Consider the following 17,830-nt stretch of genomic DNA (forward strand, 5'->3'; position numbering starts at 1 on the left):
TGAAGCTAGGAGAACATTTGTGGCTGCATGTAATGTAATAAGGTTTGATGAATAACCAGTATAAAGGAAACTATGCTCCAGGCCTAGATTTAAACTGCACATTAGTACCTGTCTCAGGGTAATATCTGCTATTTCTGTATTTGCTCCTTCCTTAATAAGAAACCAAGATTAAAACTATTAAAATTTCATCATCTTGTAATAAGATTTGTATTTAGATTTCAGTAATTCTCTCTTAGGCAAGACTTGACAAATATATTAAATTCTCATATGTTGGTCACTCCACAATAACACCGAGTTACCTTGGTGACAGTTAAAGATAAACTTATACAAGATTCTAGTTGATTATATCTAAAAGTATCACAAACTTTAATCTAGAAAAATTCTGGCAATCAGATCATCTCAAAATCCAAAAAAATTGCAAGTTATTGAAAAATACTTATAAATTCTGATAAAGTCAAATGAAATTTTGTGTACAATCATCTTTAAACACATATCTCTCTATGTGTGTGTTTTTTGTAATTTCTATGTAATTTCAAGGATTTTACATAGGCCTATGCAATAAGCAAAGGGGATTTATAAAATTCATTATTGTTCTATAACAGTTATAGAACAATAATGAATTTTATAAAGTTTATAAAAAAGAGGTCAATACACTATATATACCGCTAGTTACTAGTGGTATATATAGTGTATTGACCTCTTTTTTAGGTATAACTTTACAAAAGCACAATAATATGCTCACACCTGCATATGATACATGTATGTGCATGCTTGTATTATTAGAAATAAGAAAATTTCTTTGCTTGTGCCTCCTGTTCACAGAATTAGCAATACATGCCTTACCATCGCTGCAGTATATTACTAAACTTCTATTGAGGGATAATGTAGCGACACATCTCTATATGGTTATACCAAAGATCGTTATGGAAGAAGCGGTGTCACTTTCATTCTGTTGTGATTCAGTGTAGCTGTTTGGAAGAGAAACACCCGAGCAATGCGCCATCTTTGTGCCATGAAAATTGCCTTAACGGGCAACGGCGTCGGGTAGGCGTCGCATAGGTAAAAGATATAGCCTTGAAATAGGGTCTCGTGCAACTGTTTTTACTATAGTGCTCTATGGAATCATGATCTGCTTGTCACCCAGCATAGAACTTTGACACTGGTGCACCCAGGTGTCACTACACCATCACTTTATGGGAACTTACTATAAGTATAACAAGATCTCTTTAGTAAAAACCTTGATTTTTATGCAACTGGAAAAGGGTTAGTAAACATGTCTAGGCTTTCTTATGTTGTCAAGAGTTGAACATTACAGATTCACTAAACAGACTATGCAAAGTCACAGTGACGTCATAAGAAACACTGGAGATATTCAGCTTATTTCACAAATTATTATCATGTATTCTTCCTGCAGCTGCAAAGAATATGCGATACTTCATCATTTTAAGGATCCCATTATTGACTAAACACCATTCTCTACAACTCTCTAGCCTGTCTTCAACAGTGTTTTATTGCGTGCTTCGCGGTTTCAAAAAATGGACATTTGATATTGCGAATAAACGGTTCGCAATCTATCAGATATTATTATTGTAATAAAACTTATCAATTGGTTGTAATATTTTTTGTATCTTTCAACTTAAAAAACTAATTTTTGTTTGCGGTAACTTGTAAAATTTATTTCATGGATGACGGTGTGTATAGGGAAGGCCATTGAATGAGCTTCTTATAAAGCTAGAAAGCCCATGCATTTCAGTTCCAGTATTACTCACTCTGAAAATTGTCATGTCTGAGATAAATTGCCATTACACAATTATATTATTTATAATATTGGTGATATTTGTTTAATTGGTTGCAATTTTCGAATCGTTTCCCTTAAAAATCGTCACCAAACAAATAAATCGCCATATCGTGAAAATCTAGTTCTATTTACGGTCTGTGTTTAAACCCTTAAATTGCCTGTCAGAGTACATACTAATCTACATTTGTGATTTAGTGGAGAGAGAAATTTAAGGACAGATGTCCTTTGCCACCACCAGAAACCTTTTCTGGGAATTCACTCTCGGCCTGCCGTTCACAGGCCATATACCCTGGGCCACAAGGAAACAGCTCACTGAAGCATGTCAGCTAATTTCTACAGTCAATCCTATTGCTTTCCGATTGCAGTGAGAGAGCCAGCAGAGATAATTGGTATTCTAGCTTAAAGATTATTAGCGTTTCCTGCAAAACCAACAACCTGTGTCTAATCCCAGATCTGTCATTTAAGCCTCAAAACTTGCTTAGTCAGAGTGGTAAGCAGACATCATCTCAAGAAAAGGTGAAAATTTGGAAGAAATTGAGTGGAATGATCGACTAGTGTTAATAGGGTAACAACATTTTGAAAACTTTTACGGTTTTTGACGTAGAAGTCCAAAGTGTCTGCTGAATTGTTTTAGCAAGCTGGAAAAATGACAACTCCAAATTATTACATAAAGCTGGGTATAATTTACTAATCACAGATATTTACAATTACAGATATTAATCATGATAATATTTGCTTTTATTAGCAGGTGTCACTATTTTACAGTTTGATGCCTGTAGTATCACACAAGGTTTTTATCAGTGAAATGCCATACCTGAGTTTTGAAGTTTCTGTAGTGTTTTCCTCTGTAGACACATTTATTCAAGACGAACTTACACAAGATTTTAGTGGATTTTATCAGAAAGTGTCGGTATTTTTTATCATTTGCAAATGTTCTTGATACTTCAAGTGATTTGACGGCCAAATTGTTTCAAAGTTAAATTTGACAAAGCTTCCTCACAGTTGAAATGATCAGAAAAAATGCAGACAAAATAATGTCGGAAGTTGCTATCATTACTATAGTTCATATCTGCTATTGCGTTCAAGTTGCAGCATTATGGGTCTCTATTCTGCCGGTCTCTTTGCAACTATAGAAATCGTAATCAAACTCTCCCTTGATCTGAGCGTTTTAACACCGATCAAGTTTGGTTGATTTTAATCATGAAACATCTTGGCAGTCAGATTACCTCAAACATAAAAAATAGTCGCAAATGATAAAAAGATTCCGATACTTTCTGGTAAAATTTAATAAAATTTTGGGCAAGTTCCTTCCTTCCTTTAATCAAGTTAGCATTTGATTAAAGGAAGCGCATCTCGATAGTTACTAGCCTAAATGATGAATCATTGAAAGCTAAAGTCTATAAACCAATCTATTTGGTTTTATTATAGACATTAGTCTTCAGTTGTTATGCTCTTTTTGTTTCAAATTAGTTATTCATAGATAAATTGAGTAAAGACAATTCAGACTATTTCTGTCTTGAATTTTGACAAAAACTTGTAACAGAAAGTTTGTTTTTGCAATACAAAACAAACTTTTCAAAAGCATTTTTCTTTAGCTGATGAATATCTTTTTAATCCAAGCTGTTCTCAATATTTGTATAAAAGAAGTATTTGTGTTATAGTTGCTCTAGGGTAAAACATGTTCTTGTTTTTTACCTGATGGAAAATTATTCAGCAAATGACGTTTGTGCTAGATATAATATTTTTTGTTCTAGCAAGCGTCTTGTGGAAACATAAATGGTCTTATTGAGATCTCTTTTTAATTATTTTGCAATGCTTTACTTAGTGTATTGGCTGTAAAACTTGTTTTTCCCAAAAGTTAAGCTCTTCTATGAATAGGCTGAATACATGAAAAAAGTTTTTACAGAATGAATATTGTAAATTTTTCTCAATTGGTACTATAGAAGGAGTAGAAGGTGGCCTACTTTTTGGTAAAGCTTTAAAAGTGTGTAGGGGAGATTGGTTGAGAGATTAAAGCTGAATAATGCTATCTCTCACCGGTTCAAACTGCATCAGGGAGGCAGAGAAACTTCCATGACAAGTGAAAAATACTGTAAAAACCTGAAAAAATATGCAAAAAATGTTTCAACTAAATATTTCAACAACAAAACAGGTTTAAAAAAATTTTGCATCAACAAAATTAAAACTAGTTTGGAAGCTTGAAAATATCAAGTTAGTATTTTTATTAAAAAAAAATTTATTTTCTCCAAAATTGATTTCAGTTATAATTGATTGGGTCAGTATTGATTTTAACTTTGAAATTCTCATAAAGTGGTTCAAACCGCAGCAAAAAGAACTTGGTGATGGTTTTCAAGTGGTAAATTATAAGCCATGGAATGCTACAAAGGAAACGGCTGTGAGTCGTATGCCAGGGTAACTGATGATGTCATCCCTAATCCTGTTTTATCTGTAAATATCTGATATCACAGTGGTTTAAGGTTGTTTCATAAGCTGTTATGTTCTTTAAAGGAGTCTCTGGTTTTGAAAAAAAATCATTATCAGATAATTGATGCTAAAAATTTACTGCGGTGCTTGAAGCAAATTAGTAACACTAGTACCCTGACAGTTCATCTGGTATGAAAGGTGGTTCAGTGGGACAGGTGATACAGTATCAGTCTACCAGGGTAGAAGTCATAGAATCAAATCTTGTTGAACGCAGTCTTCTTTAACCTCATAATGTGGCTCAAACAGATGAACAAATGAACGGACACAGCACCTATTATAGTAAAAAAAAGTTTAAATCACCTCAAGGGTCGGAGTTGTGTATACTTTACAGCTGTCGAAAAGCTAATCAGAAACATTTTTGTGTTGGGTTGTGATATGCAAGGTGAGATAATAGGTATTTTTTTGCATTTTTTTACATATATAGTGATACAACCAAAATTTTCCAAATCTAAGCCGATGCATTCCGGACAAGTTGAACCTATAAAAGCCTATTCAAAATACTAAAAGCAGCTGCAGCAATCAACTCAGCAAACAAATGTTATATTATGACAAGAAATATATATTATTACAGTTCATTGAACTTCTAAAGATGACTTCAAGAGTTCCTTAGAGTTCAGAGAACTCAACCAGTCAGATTACTTCAAACACCAAAAACAGTCGCAAATTATAGAAAAATGCCGGCATTTTTTAATAAAATCTACTAAAATTGTGTGCAAGTGCATCCTTAAGTATTTGTAAAGACTAAGCAAGCCTAAAGAAAAGGCTAATCATAAGGTAAACACAATAACAAGTGAGTCAGATGGAGTTTAGGAAGATAATCTTCCACAAATGGATTAGCTGCAGAGATTAAAACTAGATTATGATTGTTTGTTTACATATTCAGCCTTCTGTTGCTGATTGGCTAGTCCTCGATAGTCGACATGGACAGTAAACTTATATAGTGTAAGATTTGCGGTGAAGATATGTAAAGTGTATGCCTTACATAAGGTAACTTGATTTCGATAGATGTTTTCGGTAATTGTTAGGTGAACCATCATTTGTGTGGATTAAATAAGTCCATTCTACTTATGATTGTCTGTGTTTCAGGAGAACGAAAGTGAGCAAAGCATACACTATGTGATCTCAATAACACTTGGAAAAAAATACTTCAAAATGAGGCCAACCCTGAACTTGACCTTGATGAGTTTGCACAAAATTTTGATAAATTTTACCAAAAAAGTATCAGTATTACACCGAGTATCGGTTTTGAACAAAAGTGTTTTTGGGTATACTGGTTTGGCACATGCTTAATTGTGATGATTAAAAATACAACACCTTCCAGCTGATACCTATTTGACATGATCACGTTAGATTTATTGTCATTCCTAATTAGACAGAAGAAAAAAATCGGGTTTAATTCCTCTCCTACTGCTGCCAGTAGCCTTTGCAGGCATCAGATCAATCATAGTCTGTTGTTCCTTAGTAAGAATCTCTAGACAATTACGCTATAAATAGTCTTACAAAATTAAAATAAACATTTGATGCAGTGACATTGTTTAGATGTCAAAGTAACCAACTTCAAAGATTTTTAATGAACACATGTGCATGTTTCAGCAGTAAAATAATCTACAATCACAATCTTAAATTCAAAATAAATTATAAAACTTTGAATATGGAAAATCTTGATCATACCAGATTTGTTTGATTAGATTTCTACTTGAACAGAGGAAGACATTTGAGGTTGAATGCTTTTCTTATTGCTGCTAGTAGCCTTTGCCGGCATCAGGTCAATTATAATCTGTTGTTCCCCAGTGCAATAGATTAGCATGTATAGCATAATAGCATATATCACTTATTGCATTCAAGTTGCAGCATTGTGAGCCTCTATTTTGTCAGTCTCTTTGCAACTACAGATCCCCGTAATCGTACTCTCCTCATCTCAAACATCCAAAACAATCGCAAACGATAGAAAATTTCCAATAATTTCTGGTAAAATCTACAAAGCGTTTGTGCAAGTTAATTTTTACGTTTTAAATAATTGAAGAAACATGAATACGCAGAAGAAATTTTATTTAAGGCTGTGGTACTTATCGTAACTGCTGCACATATTACATCACTAGTAGAGAAGTTTTTGATCCACGATTAATTTCTTCAAAAGTAGGTCAAAGCCACTAAGACAGACACACATACAGGAAGCACAATCTCTCGAGACTATCTATTTCTCCCTTTGAGTATCAGAAATAAAATTTCATTTATAATTCACCTACTACTAGTTGTCATGTTCATATACTGTATATACTGTTATATGTTATATACTATAACACAGTAGTATTTTGAATAGACTCAAAATTATTAGCAAATTTGAAAATGTTCTAGATATTGACACATATTGTGCAGTAAAACACAATGCATTAAGAAAAAAGCTTGTTTTTGACAAATGATTAAAACCTAGACATAGAGTGTATTTGAATCAGCACAAAAGATTGTACGCACAATCACGGGATTTCTACCAGACCGTTTTTGGTAATATAGTAAATTTTTTGTAGTCCTCATTTAACAAGGTACCTGTTTACTGACAACTCGGAAAACGACAGACTATAAAACTGTTCCAATATTCCTGTAACACAAACTCCTTCTAATTACGACTGTACAATGACAGTGCAGTTTTGAGTGTAACTGTATGGTATCGCATACGTATAGCAAGTTAGGATACATATAGTAAGTCGGTTAAGGCAACACAGCTACCCTCTCCCATCTCTCAGTCAGTATCTTCCTGTGTTAGTCATGCTCTAATCCCCACTCTATCCAATTAATACTTTACACTTAATACAGCTGTTTATGTTGTATTATATAATAAAAGGATAAATAATAAAAAACAAAAAATACAGTATGTACAGTGCTTATTACATGCTGTATTAAACTTTTTCACACTGTTGAAAAATAACTGTTGTCAATTATTAGTTATGCACATGGTGGTTGCTCATTACGATCTCTCACAATCCATGGAACTGCCAAGTGTACTAGCACAGCTATAATAAGAGCCATGCCCATCTGACTGAAACCCTGGCTGAAGGTTAAAAAAATTCAGGGTTCAAAATTTTGACTTTCAGGGTGGTAGACCAACACTGTAACACCAATCAACTGCCTTCCAGTGTTTCACGGTACTTAGTACTGTACGTATGTGCAGTACTGGCCTTTTTGTCCTCATACGTATTGTTGTATGATGGCGAAAAGGCTAGGCCCATTCTTTCTGATATTGTAGTTTAGTCTAAGTTTTAAAATATTGAAATATATTACTAGCATATTAAATAAGACTTTACTAACTACCAAAACAGTAACTAAGGCTTTACTAAGGAAAACAGTAGAAGACACCATATTGCCGATTGATGAAAAATGGCACAAAGCTATTTAACAACAAAATTGTTCATCGTTGAGTTTTCTGGAACAAAATACCTTGTTAAAGGAAAACTACCTTTATTGCATATACATAATTGTAGATGCACCTTCACATCATCATAGAAGAACACAGACGTTAACAGTTACTTTTCAGCAATATAAAAAAGTAATCAAAACACACATTTGGCAAATTGGTCAATAAACGATGAGCTCAGTGACACTTGTCACTCTTACATATACATCACAGATCGGGTAAAATTTTTATTTTATGATATTAAACGGCACATTCATATAAACATTGAAAACTAATCAAGGCATATAATCTACATAAAACTAAATAAATTTACACAATGTTTTTATGCGAAGATGACATAATCTTGACATTGTTACACCTTTGGCAGCATTATACTATACTATAAAAACATAAATATTATGCTGTTCAGTAAACTGAAAACCAGGAGATGTGCCATTAAGTCATATTAAATTTTATTTTTACATATAAAACATTATACATCAATGATGCTCGAGTTGTTTTCTCGCTTTACAAAAGCTGACACTTGACAGAATCCACATATTGTCTGTACTAGTACCATGACAATCAAGTGTGCTGTGAGAGACAATCATGCCAATTATTCCGGAAAGTTAAATGGTTGTAGATTAAGACAGGTGTTGAAGAGTTTCCTAAGCAAGCTGAGTGTTCAGGGTTCAAATCCAGCAAGATGGAATTTTTTTTCGACTTACACTTGTGGCTTAAAGCCTGGTTCCCATATACGTAGCAAAGCACCGGCGGTAATATCGCGCAGCAAAACACTTGCAGTGCTCGGCGCAGTTCAATGTTCACATAAAGCCACATCGTTAATAATACCGTAAACATAATTGCGTAATCAAATAAAACTTTCGCTCGCCATGCCGTTCTTATAATGGTGACCTTTACCCGTACAGTGCATTTCGAGAATGTTTTGCCTGCGGCCGTTTGCGAAATTTGAACATGCGCAAACTCTTGCATTGACCGCCGGCATTCACCGGCGGTGCACTGCGATCCGCGGCGTGTAGGTTCCCATTTTACCGCAATAGCCTGCAGTGCTGTCGCCGGTGCTTTGCGGCGTATATGGGAACCGGGCTTAAGACAGATGGATAGAAACGCCTCTTGTTATAGTAAAGACTCTAGTTAAAGACATGCAGTGGCAGTTATTTTAGTTGAGACCAAATTATTTGTAAAATAGATGAAACTACAAGCAGCTGAAAACATCAAACTGTCTGTCCGTCTAAATGCATGCTTAAATTGCCACAGGAGTACCTTTATGGCGTCTCATGCTTCCTCCATCAAATAGCATCAGTCTATAAAAACATTTCTAGTCTTATCTGTTGTTTAGAAATGTTTAGTAGTATATTTCTAACAACAATGCGTTCTTTTCCAGAGTGATACAACTTACTGCATTCACAGTCCCGCATCAACTATTACAAAATGGCTATTGCTCTATTTTATTTCTGCCAACTTTAAAATATAGAAGTCTCTTTAACAAAAATTCAAAGATTAAATTTATCTCATCTGCAAAAAATTTATTTGTGATTTAGAGCAGACTTTTCAGTTTAACCAAATTAAATCAAAAATAGTTCATATTAAAAAACATGCCTGTTTTTTATCATCTAAAGAAAACTTTTGCCAAAGATTTTCTCTAGATAAAATAAGTTTTTACTCTTTTTTGATATGCCTACTCTTAGTGGAAGATTTTATCAAGTTACCAACAGATATCTGATAGATATGCAATATTCTTGCAATATGCAATCATATCTGCAGAGTAATTACAGTTTAAAATAATAAAGCAAGGTTTCAGATTATATTTAGTGCAAGTACCCTGGTAGTCTAGTGTATGTGAGAGATTGTCAGTCAGGTGTTCTGATAATGTAAGGAGAATAAGTATACGTATAACTGTTGTGAAATACTACGAGGCGGCTGATCGGTCTTACAGTGTCGGTCTACCAAGCAGAATGTCACCAGTTGGAACCCTGTATGATGCAATTTTTTTAATCGTCAGCCAGGGTTTCAGTCAGATGGGCATTGTTCTTATTATAGCTCTGTTAATACACTTGGCAGTTCCATGCACTGTGAGAGATCATAATGAGTAATTCTTGAAGTGACAAGTATGTATGTATTACAACCAACTTCAAATGAGAAAATGGTGCAATTCTAAACGTAATTGTCAAACACATAATATATTTGCAAAATATATCAAGAATAATCATGCAACAAAAATAACTAACTTATAAGTATAACTTATATAGTATATAACCTATTCTACATGGAAGGACTCAGTTTTCAATTAAAAAAACCAGTGATAAATAGAAACCATCAACCTTTAGATATAGTAGTATTCCAGACAGTCATAAAACAGAGTGTTCGGCTTGTACTAAACTAAACGAAATCAAGTTCAAAAGACAGGCCTTGCACTTGATACAAAAACGAGCCTCTGTCACCTGTCGCTATGCATGTATATGCTGTTTATATTAGCAGAGTTCAAGGACAAGGGAGTCAAGAGAGACAGACCATGAGCTCATAGTGTAGGCAGATGATGTGATTCTGAACTTCAAATTCTGCAAAAGAATATAAATCAAGTAATTTATTATTACTTTAATTTTTTTTTGGCAATATGAGTTATTGTATTCAAGTAAACCCATGGATAGGTTGCACTTTTTTTACCAAAAATTCAGTTGTAAGTGATCGGTTATGATAAAAAATTGATAAATAAAATCAGTCGTAATCTTCCATTGAACATAAATGTAAAGTCATCGCTGTCCCCAAGTTGCACCAATTAGTGATTGTGATGACTCAGAAATATAAAAATGCTACTTGAATGCTATGTGTTGCACAATTCATAAAATAATTACTCAACAAATTTGAGTAACTTAACTTATAAGTAATCAGTCTAAATAATTTTTACTAAAACAAAAGCTGTGTTTGAAGCCAGCTTAATAATCATTACGTGTTTGTTAATAACTCCAAGCACTGTAAGTGTAAGTATTTCAGCCAATGTAATGAATGTCATGACAATTATTACATCATTATGGTCAGCTGAATGATTGGCGTGTAGCGAATTAAACTGCTGATCTGCAGAGCTGGAGGTGTTGAGATCAAATCCTCTGTCAAGCGGATTTGTTACTGGTAGGTTTTAATTGCTATAATTAGACACAATGATGACAGAAGAACAAAAGACTAGCAAAAAATAAAAAGATTCATAGATATGATGAGGTTGTAAAGTAAGTTAAATTAAATTTGTTAAGTTACATTATTAAGTTTGTAAAGCCTAACTTATGCATAACTATAATACATGTATTCATCAAAGATTTCTACTTGCCCACTGGCCTGATACTGCTAAAAAAAATTCAAATTTAACAGTGCGTTTATCCTATCTTTTTAGGCAATGTCACCAATAGAGCATGATGAGAGACCTTGATCCTCTTTAATTTTTTGAGTTCATTGCTGTGTTTTTATTTTGTGTACGCAAAATACTTCCATCGCATAATATAATGGCTCATCATAACGTATAGTTTCTAGACTTATAAAATTGAGCTTTTTATTATATGCATCGGTTTTTGTAACACCTACCAGTAGATTGGATTGGTTTTAGCTTAACTCAGATTATTATGCTAAACTTGGTTCAATCACGGATAGCCACTTTGACAATTATAAATTAGAGGCATGACCTATATGTATGTACAGGTACGATGTATTGGCGAGTATATATGGTACAAAATTTTACCATTTGCTACTCAAAAGTAAAACACCTAGATGATGCTATTATAATTCGCATCTTACAAGATGTTGTATTTATTATATCCGCAATCTTCATGTTACAATCTTCATCTACATAGGATATAAAATTCTTGGACACTCTCATCGCAGTTAATCTTATTAAAGGCCTGTGCACACTATCACTTAAATCAAGTTTGTCTGTACGATGGACTGCAACGATTAGCTGTTTTTACGTCATCACCAACGATAACGTGGACACACTATGAGCGATTAGCTGTAGGTGATCGCTAACCAGCAACCAATTAGAAATTATGAAATTGCATTGGCGATATCGGGAGTCCTTTTGTTATCTTTTAATAATTTGATTATGCAACTCATCACCAGCGTAGTTCTTCGCCATGCTTGCGAATATGAATTGAGACCAATCTTCACAACTGTTGAAATTGGCTCTGGTGCGGTCAAAAAACAGCCAGCCAAGATGCTTACAGCTACGATTATTGGTGTCAAAGTTCAACGTGTTAAAATTCTATCGCATCGTCGCTAGCAACGATTGCATTGGCTGCTCATGGCAAAATGGCGTCATAGCAGCCAATCGTTGCAGTCAATCGCACAGCTAATCGTCGATATTAGCAATAGTGTGCACGGGTCTTAACTCTTTAGCCACTACAAGCCTCAAGCTACTCACAATCGTCGAGTTACTCACAAGCTTTGCTTTGGCGCATGGCCAAGAGCCACGGGTGCAGCTTTACTAGACTTCGTACCAAACATTTCTGATTAGTGAGTAGTCAAGTATACAGCCTATCGTATCTGTACTTATGTGAAAGGAAACAATTATCTGCATGTGTTGAGCCAATAGAAACTATGTTTACATCCCATTTTGAGCGTAGTTTCTCTTTGCAATAAGTTTATTATGTTAAGGTCAAGCGCCTTCCCTTAACTGGCTACTGCAATCCACCCCTGTTTCAGGCAGAGAAAGAGTGTATGAGTTCAAAGTGAATAAGTTTGTATTTGACTGTAAGCACCACAATCAATATACAACAGAGGCATTCACAACTCTCCTGGGAGCCTGGCCCATCTTGCCAAGTCACCCAACTTACTACCATATAAAAGGAAGGTGGATGTGTACAAAAACAAGTAAAAACATAGCACACGGTTGAAACTGAATATAATAATAATATAAAAAGAAGTATAAGTATGATTAAATAATTATTGGCGTCGCCGATTAAAAACGTACAGAGTAATAAGAAATAAGCATATACAACAGACAGGGGAGATGAATCACGATATTTAAAAGGACAAGACAGTATAAGGCATATAGGAGTAAATAAAGTAAATGCAACGTCCGCCACAATTTGTTATTGCAACTTTTTCTTAGCGATGACCAGTCATGGCAGACACATTACAGCTAAGAAGGTTTCCGCTAATTGTAGGTCAATTGAACTTTGTATCAAAAATCTTTTATAGAGCATGTAGTTCAAAGGTCATGACAGTTTTTTCTGCTCTTCTCAAAGACTAGGTTTTACTGTATACGTAATTATGTTCTGCAAAGGAAATTAATTTGGGAGCAAAAGAATTAAAGTAAACACACATAAATGTATTACATCTAAATTAAATATTTGAATGGCTGTAACAGCTATTATTTAGTAATTATTGTACATACCCTTGAGTTGTACCATCTCCAGCTTCGTGGGTAAAAGAAATTAATTGCACTAAAATGAAAAGAATTTCATTTATATTCAATTTGTATGCTTAAAATTATATATGTATTAATATATAAACAAATTTAGTTATAGGGCAAACTTTAATTATTTTTAAAAATATTAAACCCAAAAATTTGTATTCAAGTTAGTTGTTTGTTTTTTTAATACACCAATTTATGTATTGGTAAAAACAATTATTTTCATAAAATCAGCAGTTTTAATGCTTGCCATTTCAATACAATATTTTGTTGAAATTCATTCGAACTTGTGTTTTTTGTTTTTCCACTTTTTTACCCAAGTGATCTGCATAAATAACAAACTCATGACTTCAAATAATATAAAAACACCTTAGTACTACATATCCCAGAATTACTAGAGTTCATCTTAAAGTCGATGAAGGTCGTAACATCTGTGAATCTTTTAGGATTTCTCTAAACTTGCTTGCAAACTTGATAACAAGTTTCACTGAGTTTCAACAAGTATAACTTTATTGGAAGTACAAGTATAAAGGGCCTCATGAGGATAAAACTTATTTTTAGCGAAAATTTATTTTCGCTGTTCTTTGAATAATAGTTTAATAATAACAAATTTGATTATTTCTGCATTAAAAATAGGTGTGAACAGCAGCTATTATAGACTAAAGCAAGAAGCAATTTTGTAACAGCCAAAAATGAAAAAGATTCATTTAAAAGAATTCACCTTGAGGTTGCGATGCCAGTTCGAGAGAACCAGTAGATGCCATCATACGAATACTCTGTTTTCACCTGTACGTTGTTTAGTTTTACTCCAAAGTGCAAACACCAGTACCCTGTGGCTTGCAGCATTTCAGATTCAATTGATACCCGATCCCAAAAGTTCTGCAGCATATGAAAACAGAAGTCAGCATTACAACAAACCTAAGTATTTCATGTAACTGTAAAGCTTCACTGTGATTTAATTGTTTGGTGGGAATTGTTAAGATAGACAATTTGAAAATTACCACCATTAAGGAAATATCACCAATCTATATTTCTCGCTCTAAGATCGTGTGTTCATCAGAAATCCGACTATAGATCTTACATTCTTGTAATGAATAATCCATACTGAAGAAGACTCGATCTCAGACCAAGCTATTCACCAGTCGGACACCTTGACCACAAGACTACGGAAGTTGAATTGCTAACCTGCCAATATAGCCTGTCATATATACTACTAGCTGTGCCGGGTGGCACAGCTAGTAGTATATATGATAAAATCATGTAATAGCGATTTATCTCACACCTGACGATTTTTAGAGTGAGCGATATTAGAACTATAACGCGTTGGCCTTCTAGTCCTAAGATAAGCTTATTCCATGGCCTCCACGTACATGAGCATTCATGAAATAAATATTTTTGACTATCACAATCACAAAACAGTTTTTTTTTAAGTTAAAATATACAAAAATGTTAACAAGAATGAACAAGTTTTTTTATGTGATGTTAATAATATCGGTAATCTATTTGCAAAATCAAATCATCTGGTAATTATTGGAAATCCTGAAGCTCTAACTCTATGTAATTGTGGCATTATTGAATTATGAATTCTAAAACTTTTATAAGTTATATTCAGCCTTTCTGTAGTAAAAGGTTTTCAAGCTCTTTTAGTACTCTATTTTAAAAAAGTATACGGAGCTCTATGATTTAATTTATATTTTTATCAAATTGAGATTTTTTCCAACTGAATGTTTGAGTAAGGTTAACTTACTTGCTAACAAGCTTAAATTTGCATTTTTGCAAAATTTCCAAGTTATACTAAAATCTATATCAATAAATTCCATTTTGTGACTTCTTGTGTTTATTAGGCAATACAAACTGGATGCGATTTCAAAATTTTTAGCCAATTATATTTAAATTTATGCATATGGTCCATGTCATCTACTAAATTAGCGAAAATATTTGGTTTCAAATCGTTGTCGGGCTCTTAAGAAAAATATCAAGAAAAACTCAAAAATGTGCCTTTGTTTGCATTAAGGACAATTGCGATCAATGAACATGAGTTGTCAATAAGAGCACTGGAACACTTTGCGTTAAAAATCTACATACGCGCTGCGAGCTATCTCATTAGAAATCATAAAACCACATGAAACCACGTGAAACGGCAGGCTTAAACACAAGCTTAAAGAAAGTTTTATTAGATATTATTAGAAGGTATTAACATTTTTCTATCGTTTGCAATTGTTTTTGTTGTTTTAAGTAATCTGAAAGCCTGAAAACATGATCTCGGTTAAAAAACTCGGAAGAAAAGTCTGTGCCAAAATGGAGCCACTAGTTGAACGGCTGCCTGTCTGTCTCGCTATTGATATCAGCTGTGGCGTTGAAGTTGCAGCGTTACGTGTCTCTAATCTGTCAGTCTCTTTGCTGAAGTGCAACTATGGACATCATAATCACACTTTTGTTTGAATTTGAACTTTTCAATCACAAACAAGTTTTGTCGATTTCAATCTTGAAATATCCTGGCAGTCAGATCACCTCAAACAACCAAAAGAATCCCAAATGATAGAAAAATCCCGATAGTTTCTGTTGAAGCCTATTAGAATTTTGTGTAAGCTCACTTTTAATACTCGCAATTTTATAATTTAAAGAAAACTTTGGCAGCATTCTTAAGCTGACCTTAGCAAAGAAGACAGCTGTTGTTATTCAATTTTTACTTAGTAAACTGTAAGTCAGCAAAACTCAGCTGACTTACAGAAAGTTTTATTTATTTTATTGCTGCGGCATATAGAAACTTGCTGTCAATAAAAGCAACTATTTGCATGTACATGTACGCCAGATAACAAAGTCTGCTAGGAAAGCAAACAAAAGAGAGTTGCTTGAATTTACTCTGCAGTTGCTGGCCTTCAAAAAATATTTTAGTAGCTAATTTTACTGTTTATTTTTTAATTCAGTATCAATAAAACTTTGAATTAATTAGAGCCACTTTAGCAACTTTGCAGTATACTGTCATTCAGTTGCTTCCTACAATCGTTTTAAGCATTTAAAAATCTGATGATTTTAATTTTAACGCTGGTCTCTTTGTCCCCTGATTTAAAGAATCACTGTTCACTATAAAGTTTCTTGCAATGGAAATCGTTTTTGTTTTTAAAAGAATTGTTTTCTTCTCATTAATAACTCTTTTATTAGAAACCTAAGTTCATTGGACTACGAAAACTTGTGAATTTTACAATTTCAATTTACCTGAAGGCATACTACATCTCATTGAGTTCCACTATGTTCATTTCTTCAAGTAATCTCAACATTGTCTGCTGTTTGGAGCTCCTATTAATAAATTTAATTTAGAAATTTTGTTTTTCTAAAATATATTGTCATGCTTTACAATTAGTGACTTATAACATAGTGCTTTTTAACAATACTAAATTAATATTCAAAAACCGCAAGTTTTAATCAAATTTGGCTTATAACAAGTATTTGTCTATGAAGCATGCAAAATAAATTACACTCTCATTTTGCGTTTTAAACTTACCCCGGCAGCATGAAGATAGTATCCGTTTGCAGAAACGCTTGTGCTATCATAATCAATATTTTCTACTGAGTGAAAGTTAGTTGTACTTTGGGCAGAAAGGTAAAAGGGAGAAACCGTACGTCCATCTATGACAAAATGGTTGCTTAGTACACACTTTCCATCCTCTTCCTTATAAGCAGACGGGTCACAGATGCAACTGTTTGTAGCGATGTTGCATATGGAGTGTAAAACTGCTGAGTGGCAAGCAGTTGAATGCTGCACCGAACATTTGCAGTCTTCATTTAGTGTTGAGCAAACTAAAAATGAACACATCAGCATTCTTAATTGTGAAAGTATAACGCTAAACCACGAACTTGGTTTCAAAGTCTTTTTAAACAGTAATGGTGGTTCACTTATTGTTTTGTAAATCTTAGATACTTTTGAAACCATGCAAGAAAAAAGTTATTTTAGCATACATTTTGAATGCAATTTTGCTCTCTGAAATTTCAAATTGTTTTTGTTTGAAAGAGCACTGAATAATAATCTGTACAGTCATACCTCAACATATGAGTGTTCCGACATACAACCTATTTGAGATACGAGAAAAATTCTGAGAAAGTTTTTGTCTTCAGATATGAGACAAACTTGAGATACAAGCATCTAAGATGGTTCTCAATGCAAGCGCTATGTGACCAAATATGCAAAAAGTATTTCTTTTCAAATTAGTCTAAAAAATTTTTAAAAAGGCCAGCTAAAAATGAAAATGAAAGTGAGTCAGAAAGCGGGACAAAAAAGCCAAGCCGAAAAAAAAATTGGAACTGAAATTAGTTTAATGCAAGATTAAAAATTATTGTTAAATGTGCAGGTGTATAGTAAGCTAAGATCATTTGAGTTAAACTCTGCTTGATTTTAACTTAAATTTAAGTTAAAAACTGCTGAAAAATGCGCTGTATTTCACATTCACAGTTAAGCAATAATCAGGGTAAAGCTTTTACAGTTGGATAAAACTTTATTTTGGTATGAACTTCTATTCTCATGTGTTGCATTTAGTAATTTATGCATAGAGCTTTTTAAAAATGCTAAACTAAAATATTTAAAAATAAAAAGTTTTCAAAGATTTTTAAATACTGAATGATGAACAGTTAATTATATTGTTATGTATTGATTTAAAAAATACAAAATGCTAGCAAAATTAAGTTTTGAATCAGTAAAGAATAAAATGAGACAAGTTAAACAAATAAAAATTACAGGTTGCTGTAAAAT

At 33.4% G+C, this 17,830-nt stretch overlaps 1 protein-coding gene across 1 annotated transcript in view; it reads right to left on the reverse strand.

Annotated features, from left to right (window-relative positions):
* Positions 1-9,795: 9,795 nt before the first annotated feature.
* Positions 9,796-17,830, reverse strand: part of LOC137407812 (uncharacterized) — a 28,951-nt gene continuing 20,916 nt past the window's right edge. The window contains exons 13-16 of the mRNA XM_068094191.1: positions 16,589-16,884; positions 13,808-13,965; positions 13,069-13,117; positions 9,796-10,249 (exon numbers count right to left, since the gene is read on the reverse strand). Of these exons, the coding sequence (XP_067950292.1) occupies positions 10,163-10,249; positions 13,069-13,117; positions 13,808-13,965; positions 16,589-16,884 (590 nt within the window). The 3' untranslated portion in view covers positions 9,796-10,162. The remainder of the gene's footprint in view (positions 10,250-13,068; positions 13,118-13,807; positions 13,966-16,588; positions 16,885-17,830) is intronic.

This window comes from Watersipora subatra, chromosome 11 (genome assembly GCF_963576615.1).
Source record: "Watersipora subatra chromosome 11, tzWatSuba1.1, whole genome shotgun sequence".
NCBI classification, from domain to species: Eukaryota; Metazoa; Bryozoa; class Gymnolaemata; order Cheilostomatida; family Watersiporidae; genus Watersipora; species Watersipora subatra.